The following is an 11,870-nucleotide window of genomic DNA, read 5'->3' on the forward strand; positions in this document are numbered from 1 at the left end:
CCGAGCATCTCTCCGGTCCGAGGTGCCCGGCCGGAGTGATAGGAAGGTGCACACTGAGTGTGCACCTTCCTGTCAGTCCGGCCGGGTTCAGGAAACAGAAACTTCTGTTCCGCGCTGCTCGGCCATGCTACAGGGGAGGGGAGGTGAGAAGCTGCAGCCGCCTGAGGCTCTTAAGAGAGCGCTCAGGCGGCTGCAGCATTTAAAGTGTGCTGCCGGGCCCCCTGATGGCGGGCCCCCCTCCCGGCCGGGCCCTCGGACCATGTCCGAAGTGCCCGACCGGTCAGTCCGCCCCTGAGTCTGTGTGTGTGTGTGTGTGTGTGTGTACTCAGCAGTCTCTGTATTCAGCAGTCTTGTGTGTGTGTGTGTGTGTATTCAGCAGTCTGTGTGTGTATGTATTGCATTTGTTGGAGATACTAATAAATATAAACTTAATTTTATCTATTTATATCATTATTTAAAATTGGTATCATTACACTCTATGTGTTCTTTTTAAACAAAAGTTATTAGTTCGGACAACAGTACGTGTTGGCACAATTTAATGTAAAAAAAGTTGTATTGCGGTTTGGGCACTCGGGCTCAAAAAGGTTCGCCATCACTGGTATAGAGGAAGGAACTTTGTTTATTAATGTTAAAATTGAAAAATAATTATATATAATAAACGATAAATTAAAATCAATATAATAAACTGAAAAGCTTGTCAGTAAAGTGTGTTTAGGCATTTTGCAGTTTTACAAAAGCACGTTTTACATGTCTTTCTTTCTTGTCAAATTTCAAAGTTAACTTTTCTGCAAAACATAAACCAATGATACTTAGTAAAATAATGCCTACATTAATTAGGGTGATATGAATAAACAATGACTTGTTCAAAATAACTTTAACAATCAATTTGTTAAACTAGCTTTATCTACATAAAAGGCTTCCTATATGGCTTTTCTTTCCCATTGCTCATACTATGCATAGCTATCACAAACATCAGCTATGTATCAGGTAGCATTATGCAGTATAACAGACTAAGCTATTTGTAGTAGGTATTAGAAGTTCTCATAAACCTCTGCTGGACAAAGATCAATGGGATAATAGCAGACCCCATATATAAGAATATGATGCTCCTCACTGGTGCCCTCTTGATGGTAAGCGAGGGGTCCTGCTACTGACAGCTGCAGTATGAAAATAAAATAAATATATATTTTGAAATAGTTGTGCATACATTCTCATAAATAGTAAATAGTAAAGTAAATTACGGCATCCCTCCGATTTGACATCCACACATTGCGGCTTGGCACCTTGGACATTGACTGACCCAGCTGAGTAGTAACCATTTTTCAAACACAATGATCATCTGTATATGTCTGGATATTTTTGTGGCTATTGGGATTTTATAACCACATTAATTATTTTTGTGTAAGAGTTTTTATTAGGTATTGGGGATATTTTCCGTGTAAATTAAACTGTGTAACACTATATCCTGTTTTTCTGTATCTTTTTACCCCTGAAGGACCAAACTTCTGGAATAAAAGGGAATCATGACATGTCAGACATGTCATGTGTCCTTAAGGGGTTAAGGGGTTAAGGTACACAAAAACTATTTTTGGATACACAGTGCTTTAAATACCTGATATAGCACAGAAAAAACACAGACTACTTGAGACCCCTATACAGTATTTCACGAAAGTGTGTACACCCCTCACATTTTTGTAAATATTTTTATTATATCTTTTCATGTGACAACACTGAAGAAATGACACTCTGCTACAATGTCAAGTAGTAAGTGTACAGCCTGTATAACAGTGTAAATGTGATGTCCCCTCAACATAACTCCACACACAGCCATTAATGTCTAAACCGTTGGCAACAAAAGTGAGTACATCCCTAAGTGGAAATGTCCAAATTGGGCCCATAGTGTCAATATTTTTTTATTTCAAAACAAAAAGCACAATTTTACTACAATATTTAGTAGAGATTAGTGGTAAAAAGTCTCAAAATAACCATAGCCTGTGATGTTTACTTTATATAAATATATACTTGTGTGTGGCAAGTGTGTTTTCTGTAATTGCTACAAGACAAACATACTAACTTCTAAAATTGTTTCACATTAAAATTATATTTTAGTCCTTGTATTTTGTGACCTGTAACTTTCAAAATAAACCGAAATCCTACACATATTATGTACTCGATAAATCAAGAGACAAAAAGATTAATTTATTTTGCATTAGTTTTCCTAAACTGGACATTATATGCACGTTATTATTGCCAAAATTGTGAAAAAAAAATATGTTCTTTTTTTTTCCCATTATTATGGTTTTTTTTTTTTTAGAATAATTGAGAATGTATATATCTATATGTCACATCAAATAAAGCCCCATTTTTCCTATAAAAATGGTGTATCATATGTGTTGGTACAATACATGATAGAAATGCAGTTCTACAGAAACAGCAAAAATTGCTTGTGTCCTTAAGGGTGTTTCCAGCTTCTGAAGCTGTGTCCTTGAGGGGTTAATGTTATATGTTTGATTTAGTGCCAGATAAGGAATACCATATAATATTTAAAATGTTCTATCCCTATACATTTCAGTAAATAATTAGCAGATAAATTAGAAATTCATATTGGGTAAAGTTGCATAATCTAAAAAAACAAAAAAATGTATAACCCCAGATGGCAATGTATAAACAAAATTGCTCTTTATTTCTACACTTATATGCTTTGAAATAATAATCATTATATTTTATTTAACAAAAAAAGTTGTAGCAAAGTCATTAGAGATATCAGCTGTAAAAACAATTTCTCTGAGCATACAATTTTATTAAAGACACGGAGGCTCCTATTATGCATATCTCTTTCTTTATTTCCTCAGCAGCAAAGATAGAGGAATATAAATATTATCAAAAAATGAAAGAAAAAACTGTACAGGCATAACAGGTAGCCAATCACATAACAGAGGAAGTAGCTATATAAGTCCTGTGTCTCCCACAATCCTCCTCTTTCTTTGCTGCTTCCTCAGACAGCTAAGTATTTTACTTGAGCTCTCCTACTCATTGCATTTTTGTTTACTTGTACTTCATGTTTTGATTATGCTTTGTTTCATTATTGTCGTTTTTATTCATTGTTGATTACTATCTGGTACCTACATCGTTGGTGTATTTGGGGGTTCCCCTGGGGGCTTTGCCCGCCGCCGCGGGCTGTTTTTCCCCTCCTACCGTCCCTGTTGCCGCTTCTCGGCGCTATCTCAGCCGCGTGGCCCTTCTCTGTGACCGCGGCTGAGTGTGCTCGTTTTTTCCACTCTCGCGGGCTGCCCACGCGGGTAGGTGCATGCGCCCCTTCCCCCGCCTGGAGCCGGTCCACGGGCACACCCTGACACGTGCGGCGGCCATTTTGGGCGGTCATTCGTATCACCCTGTTCTGCCGTGCGGTCGGTCCCTTTGCTCCGGGTCCCCTTGCTACACCAACGATCAGGTTTAGCCTTTTTTCTGTTCTGCTGGGTTAATCAACCCATTTCTAGTATTTTTCGTTTTGCTTCTATTGTGCCTCATTATGCAGGATAGCAAGGATGGGCCTACTGACCCCTCTGGGGATTTCCCAATAGATAATCCTGAGGGCGCTGTGGCCTCTCAGGAACTCCAGGCCTTATTAGAAGCTACTATGGCTTCCTCCCTTCAAAAGGCTATTGCCTCCGCTATGGGGACTGTCTCATCCTCTTTTGCCCAGTCACTTCAGTCTGTGCTTTTGCCTTCTATGGCTGCCCCTAACCCCCTGGGTGTGGGGTCCCCTTCCCCTGCCCAAACTGTGCCGGGTGCCCGTAAGGCGAAGGCAAAGTCTAGACATATCGGATCCCACTCCTCGATGCAGGCTTTGCCTGCCATGATTGACACGCCTCTGGCGGTCGCAGATAGCGCGCATCCCACGCGCACAAGAGCCCCTGGCCGGGCTAAAAAGGCTAGATTGTGGAAACGGGCTAGAGCCCTGGATGATGGGTCGGATACCGACCGGAGTGTGGACAATGATTCCGATGGTATGGAATATGACTCCTATGGGGAGGACGAGTCAGGCGAGGATCAACCCCTTACGGGTGTAACCCCTTCTGGGTCCTCTGCCGTTCCCCGTGGAAAAGTGCCGGACCCCGCTGGGGATAATGATAAAGGGCTTTTAGACCCACAGGGTAACCCCCTGTTTGACCCGGACGACCTGCGTCACCCGCGGTCTGCTGAATGGGTCCCTCCGGACCATATCGCCCAGTATGTGGCTAAGAGAATTCGCACGCCTCTGTCCAAGGAAGGCCGCAATAAATTGCGTGCCGAAAGCCCACGGCCTTCCCTCCCTGGCGCTGCCTGTAAGACCCCAGACGTTGACCCTCAAATTGCCCAATTTCTAAATAAGTCTGGGTGGAAGCCTAAAAAGGGTCTTGATCACTCCCTAAAAGGGTGCCAGGATAAAATTCTGGATACGCTGGGCCCCCTGTCTAAGCTGTACGAGCTCCTTGAGGCCGCTCGTAATGGTGACTCAGTTCTGGATATGGACGTGGCCATCGGGTGGGTCCAGCGAGCTATATGCCTTGTGGGGAATGCCAACACGGCTATGTCCTCCGAGAGACGCAAGGCTATTCTTTTGAAAATAGACCCTAAGTTGGCTGCTATGACCGTAGCTGAGCCTGACTCAGCCGATGAGGGGATGTTGTTCGGCACATCCTTTGTGAAGGACATGGGGTCCTATGTCAAAACCTTTACGGCTATCGACAAGGCGCAGGCGAATATGAAGCGCGTCTTCGCGCCCAAGGTTTTTGGTGGGGCCGGGCGTAGCAGGAACCGTCCACCCGGCCGTGGTTTCCGAGGCTCATTCCGTGCCAACAGAGGTTCCTTTTTCCCCTCTCGAGGGTTCCAGGACCCGAAAACACCTCCTTTCTTCCCGGCTAGAGGGAGATCGTGGGGCTCTAGATACCCCCGTGGTGGGTCTTCGGGCAGACGCCCTTATGGTGAGTACCCCTTCTTCCCTTCTCGATCAGGTTCGGGTGGCGGGGAGGCTAGCCTTATTCTACCCAAGGTGGGCAGTTATAACCTCAGATGCTTGGGTTCTGCAATGCGTAAAGGGTTACCAACTAGATTTTGTCTCCCTGCCTGTTCAAACGTATACCCCCAGGGAATTGTCCCTCCCACAGGAGCAGGACGCGATGATCTCCGCGGAAGTCGCGGAGATGTTCTCGAAGGGCGCCATCGAGGAATTGCCGTTCGCCACTCCAGGCTTTACGAGCAATCTCTTCCTTGTACCCAAGAAAGGGGGCGGTGTCCGCCCAGTGATAAACCTTCGCCCTCTCAACGCCTTCCTACGCTACCAGCATTTCCAGATGGAAGGCATTCATTGTCTCAGAGACCTTCTGAGACAGTCAGATTGGATGGCCAAATTGGACCTGAAGGATGCGTACTTCACGGTTCCAATAGCGATGGAGTCCAGGGACTTCTTGCACTTCACCTGGCACGGACGGCGTTGGCGTTTTACATGCCTTCCGTTCGGTCTCTCCTCGGCCCCTTGGTGTTTCACCAAGGTTATGAAGCCGGTGGTGTCGTTCCTCCGTACCCGAGGGGTTCGACTGATTATTTACCTGGACGACATCCTAATCATGTCCCAGTCGTTGGAATGCCTGAAGTTGCATTTAGACTGGACGATCAACCTCTTACAGAACCTAGGTTTTCTGGTAAACTGGGACAAGTCGGTCCTGAAACCCGCCCAGTCTATGGAGTTTTTGGGGTTCCAGGTGGATTCCATACGGCAGTTCCTGTACTTGCCAGAATCCAAGATAAAAGCCATCCAGAAGGAGCTCCGTCGAGCTCTTCGTGCTTCGGACTTGTCAGTCCGGCAGTTGGCGAGGATCATCGGCCTGCTGGCCTCCTCCATTCAGGCGATATTCCCAGGCCCCTTGCATTACCGGGCTCTCCAGCGGCTCAAGGGGTCACACCTACGTTCGGGTCGATCGTACGAATCCCGAATTTGTCTGGACGAGGAGTCCAGAGACGAGCTGGTATGGTGGTTGGCACACATGGAAGCCTGGAACGGAAAAGCAATTTTCGGTTCCATTCCGGACGTGGTCATAGAATCAGATGCCAGCTTGCACGGCTGGGGGGCTCGTTGTGGCGACATTTCCACGGGGGGCAGATGGTCCGACGCAGAGAAGTCGTTACACATCAACTGCCTAGAACTTCTGGCGGGGGCCTTTGCGATTCGCAGCCTTACCCCTGGAAGGGCGAACTGTTGTGTTCTCCTCAAGTTGGACAACGTATCGGCAGTCCGATACATAAATCACCTGGGCGGCACCAAGTCCAAGATGTTGGCTCTACTGGCGAAGGACTTTTGGCAATTCTGCCTTCTAAGCAACGTTTCGGTGACGGCGGAACATATTCCGGGTCTGGACAATTCAGGTGCGGATTGGAACTCCAGACATTTGAGAGACTCGGGAGACTGGCGTTTGCACGCCTCGGTCTTCCAAGGCTTAACCAGGCTGTGGGGTCGGTTCGAGATGGACCTGTTCGCATCTCGACTGAACACTCAGTTGCCGAAGTTCTACAGTTGGAGACCGGACCCGGCGGCAGTGGCGACGGATGCCTTTCTTCAAGAATGGCCTCCAGGCCACCTGTATGCCTTTCCCCCATTCAACATGATCGCTCGTACGATCTCGAAGCTGGTTCGTCACGACTGTTGTCTGGCTCTGATCACCCCTCTGTGGAGATCCCGTCCGTGGTTCCCTCGTTTGATGGAGTTGTCCATAGACTTCCCTCGTCTGTTGCCGAACTTTCAGAACCTCCTTCTGGATCCGGATGGGAACTCGCACGAATTGGTGCTCCAGCACCAGTTGCCCCTAGTAGCATGGTTCCTTTCAGGGGACGCTGGCTTGTCCCTGACGTTCCGCAGTCAACTCTCTTGCTCCTCGATAACGCCTGGGCTCCGGGCACGCGATCAGCTTACCGAGCTGCATGGAAGTCTTGGTCTGATTGGTGCGTGGAACGGGCAGTGGATCCCATATCTGCCCCTCTCCATTTGATCCTGGGGTTTCTCACAGCCCTGTTCGACTCAGGCAAGGCGTACAGGACTATCAATGTTTTTCGATCGGCCATATCGGCCGGTCATGGTGGTTTGGAAGGTTTACCCGTCGGCAAACATCCTTTTGTATGCCGTCTTCTCAAGGGTATTCGTTTCGTCCGTCCGCCTAGGTCGCGGTTTTCGACATTTTGGGACGTCAACATTATGTTGCGGTTCCTGTCGGAATGGTACCCTAACCAGGACTTGACTCTTAAGCAACTATCCTCCAAGATGGTTATGCTGTTTTGCCTGGTCTCTTGTAAGAGAGTCTCCGATGTTAGGGCTCTTGATTGGGGTGCCTTTGTGTTTACGCCGGATGGCGTTACTTTCACCATATCTAGGAGAACTAAGTCGGCGTCCAAATCCTTCGTATATCCTAGGTTCCCGTTATGTCCGGCACTCTGTCCGGTGGATTGTTTGAAGGCCTATCTAGAGGCTACACGTACGTTGCGCTCATCTGAACGCCATCCCCTTTTCATTTCGTTTAAGGCTCCTCATCGCCCAGTATCGACTCCGACGCTGGCGCGTTGGATTCGTTGGCTTTTATGCCTAGCGGGTATAGACACGTCTGTCTTTACGCCTCATTCTGTACGGGGTGCTATGGCTTCGAAGGCATCCACAGTTGGTTGCCGCCTGGAGGACATCATGCGCGCAGCGGACTGGTCCCGAGAGTCGACCTTCAGAGACTTCTATTTCAGACCAATTGAACACGTCGCATCTCAAGTGATAGCACAGCTTTGAACTTGCATAATAGGAGCCTCCGTGTCTTTAATAAAATTCCCAGATTTTACTAGTAACATGACGTAAAGTCATGATTTTATTAAAGACACGGAGGCGAGTATTATTCCCTCCCACCCTCCCGGTGTGGATTTGGGATTAGAGATGCTTCGATGCTATACAAGTATGTTGTCAATTAGGTCTGTATTGAGTTCATGTTTTGTATCGTGTAGTTTTTATCATGCTTAGATGATTTGACAGTTTTATATTGATTTCTAATCTTATATATTTTCTATTTCAGAATCCTGTTTCATGTAGATCCCTCACGTTTATGTTTGGTAAGTCTACAGTTTTGAGTTTGGAAATTACCATATTTTTCTATCTTTTTTAGCTTGAAGTTATCGTTTTGTTTCCCGTTTCCTGTTTGGATCAAGTGGGACATCGTTTATCTTACCTGGTCTTCGGTTTCGCAAGAAAGAGGGGGATTGTGGGAGACACAGGACTTATATAGCTACTTCCTCTGTTATGTGATTGGCTACCTGTTATGCCTGTACAGTTTTTTCTTTCATTTTTTGATAATATTTATATTTCTCTATCTTTGCTGCTGAGGAAATAAAGAAAGAGATATGCATAATACTCGCCTCCGTGTCTTTAATAAAATCATGACTTTACGTCATGTTACTAGTAAAATCTGGGAATTATACAACACAATTAAGAAAAAAAAATAATATACAATACACAAATGTGCATAGACTGTAAGCTAACATATGCCTTTATACCCCTGAGACCTAGTAAGGATTTTATTACACAAATAAGCAGCAGATACTATGCAAAACTATAAATTGAGGAAACCATAATCTGGAAATTATATTCAGAACATTAGAAATCTAAAACAGTGCAAACTATATGTGATGTAAAGGCTTTCAGAACTTGGCACTAATAGAAAGTTAAACTCTGTTTATCTTCAGACCAATTGATGAAAGATAAAGTGAATATTACACATAATGAATAATGAACCTGCTCAGAAAGGAAGAAAAAAAAAGATCACAGCTTTACCTACAACACAAGGAATCAATGTAAGGAATGAGGGTAAGGAATTTAGACATATGTTACTTGCATGTTTTTTTTAATATAATAAATATACTGAAAATATCTAATAGAAAATAATTTCTTACAATTCAGGGTGTTGAAAACATTTATTTTTATATATTTCTCAGAGATGCACACTTTCAAAAACATGGTAATTACATTTTTGTGGTATTTTAACTTCTTGAGAAATCAATTTTATCAGTAAAAAGAGTGCACATTGTATAGAAAAGTAGGCTGCTATAATAGTTTTCACTAAAGATATATTTATTTAGACTTGTTTTCCCCATTTTTTCATTTTTCTTTAGTAGTTTCTTAATATTATTGATTTATATTATTCTGAATCTCATGATTCATCTCTACTTGATAAGCTGCATTTAGCTACATGCTGTTTTGTATATTTTGATATTTTTCTGCTAATAGGATTTCCCTACTGTTGTTTCCACTGTCTTCTGAAGCACTCACAATAGGGAAAACTATACAAATGTATTCACCAACTGGCTAAATACTCTAGTACTAACACTCAGTGTCCATCAGTCTCAGCACACAAAAACATAATTCACAACTACATATATCTGTTGTCAACTCACTTCCCAATTCTATATTCACTGAATGGTTTCACCCGATGGGCACATACTCAATAAAGCCCAATGTGCAGATGCATAACTAGAAGAGCCGCAGAGCCCTGTTGCAAGAGTCTGGCTAATAGATAGATCCTTGCAGGGTTTGTATGCAGCATCTGTGAACATGGGCATGGATTTGTATACAGAGCATTTTGTGTGAATGTTTGTGTATTAGTGGAAAATGCTGATTTTTGAATGCAGGGAGTCAGTTTGTGTGTAGTATTGTCATTTAAATGCAGGTTTATGTGTGTTGTTTTGATGCTTGAATGCAAGTTTTTTATGTAGTGTTAGTATATATATATGCAGGGGTGTATTTGTCTATGAGTTGGCATGTGAATGCAGGGGTTTATTTGTGTGTATTGTTGGTGATTGAATGCAGGGCTGTTTTTGTGTACAGTTTGTTTTTTTAATGAAGGGGTTTGTTTGTGTGTAATATTGTTGATTGCATGCAAATTTGTATTCACAGAATCACATGTACTGTCACACACACAAGGGCATATTGCCATACACAGAGACACACTTACACTGCCACACACAGATACCCACAGACACATATACACAAAGATACATTCCAGGAGATATGCACACACACAGTTACATTGATTACATACTGACATCAATACACAGATTCAAACACACAGATCCACAAACACTGACACACATGGACAAATGCATACATTGACACAAACACTGACACACATGCAGATTCATACACTGACTCCCAGAAACACTGACACACATGTGTAAATACATACACTGACACACACAAACACATACACTGACACACAAAAACACAGGCACAAATGCACATTAGCCACAGGTATGCACTGGTGATTTTTAATTTTAATACTACACTCATAATGCCTTGATTATTAAATGTTTTGTAGAAGCCAAAACATTTTTTTTTTCCAAGTTTTGCAGTTTTATTGTATGATTTTTTTTTATTATAGGATCATTCTGAAGACATTTTTAATTACACAAGAATTACACACGTGTGGTTAACAGGACTACAAAATGGACCAGAAATCCGAATGATTATTTTTGTACCTTTCCTCTTATTGTACATTATGATAATACTGGGGAATGTGCTCATTCTTTTTTTGATCTCATCAACACAGCACCTTCACTCCCCAATGTATATATTTCTCTGTAGTCTATCCTTGTCAGAAATTGTATTTACAACAAACCTCTTACCTAAGTTTTTACATACCTTACTGTTAAATGGATCCACCATGACTATGAATAACTGTCTGGTGCAGTTTTATGTGTGTGCTTCTCTAGGAGTATCTGAATGTTTCATTTTTGCAGTGATGTCATATGACCGTTATATAGCTATATGTAATCCTTTGCATTATGCCTCAATCATGAATCTTAAATTCTGCAAAGGGCTGATCTTCTGTTCATGGGCAGGTGGTTTCATGAGCATGTTAACTACATTAGTTATGATTTGTCATTTACATTTTTGTGGGCCAAACATTATCAATCATTTCTTCTGTGATTTTGCACCACTTCTAAATCTCTCTTGTTCAGATACCTCTGTTATACAAACAGAGAATTTTCTCAAGTCTTGTTCAGTAATAATATGTCCGTTTGGTTTTGTCATTGGCACATATGGGTATATTATAAACACAATCCTCAAGATTCCTACATCTACTGGAAGATATAAAACATTTTCAACTTGTAGTTCCCATTTAATTTCAGTGTGTACTTACTATGGAACTCTTATTACTCTCTATGCATTTCCTGTTCAAAACCTCTCTTCGTTCAATAAGGCTTTGTCCCTTGTTTACACTGTAGTCACTCCCCTGTTAAACCCTATCATATATAGCTTGAGGAATCAGGAGATCAAAGCAGGTTTGCAAACCATTTTCCTAAGATGGTAGCATACAATGTAACGTACATTACAAAAGAGAAGATTTGTGAAATTAAGCTTCGATCCATTATAACTATACTATTACTATTTGATTTTTCATTAAACTAAAAATTGTAATAAAAGGGAATTTTACAACTCTGCTATAATTGGAGCTTGGATAACTTACTCTAAATTTAAAATTGTGATATTATTAGCTAATATTTGAGCGTAATGAAAATACTTTAGTAGAATATTTATGATGGCTATCAATCTATCGTATATAGTTTAACATCATTACTTTTTTTTTTTACATCCTTTATGTTTTTAATTTTTATCCAATTATCAGTTGTCTTTGGTTAAAACTGACACAACGCATTCTGTCCCTGCCGCTGCCTTTCTACAAGTGACAATGCACATATCTCATTGTGTATTGTGAAAGGACTACACAAATTATATTAAAACACAGAGTATATTGTCGTACAATATAGTCACCACTAGATGTCCAATGCCTTTCGTACGGTTTAGGGACTTT

The 11,870-nt window shown here is 42.5% G+C and overlaps 1 protein-coding gene across 1 annotated transcript; it reads left to right on the forward strand.

Moving 5' to 3' along the window:
• Positions 1–10,718: 10,718 nt before the first annotated feature.
• Positions 10,719–11,369, forward strand: LOC134612062 (olfactory receptor 2AP1-like). Its single transcript, XM_063456442.1, has one exon. It carries the CDS (start codon positions 10,719–10,721, stop codon positions 11,367–11,369), a length of 651 nt encoding a protein of 216 aa, XP_063312512.1.
• The last annotated feature ends 501 nt before the right edge of the window (positions 11,370–11,870 follow it).

Source organism: Pelobates fuscus, chromosome 5 (genome assembly GCF_036172605.1).
Source record: "Pelobates fuscus isolate aPelFus1 chromosome 5, aPelFus1.pri, whole genome shotgun sequence".
Lineage (NCBI taxonomy): Eukaryota > Metazoa > Chordata > Amphibia > Anura > Pelobatidae > Pelobates > Pelobates fuscus.

Bases quoted from the DNA above. Each gene is read 5' to 3' on its own strand.
- LOC134612062 (XM_063456442.1), top strand. From the start codon at position 10,719: ATGACTATGAATAACTGTCTGGTGCAGTTTTATGTGTGTGCTTCTCTA.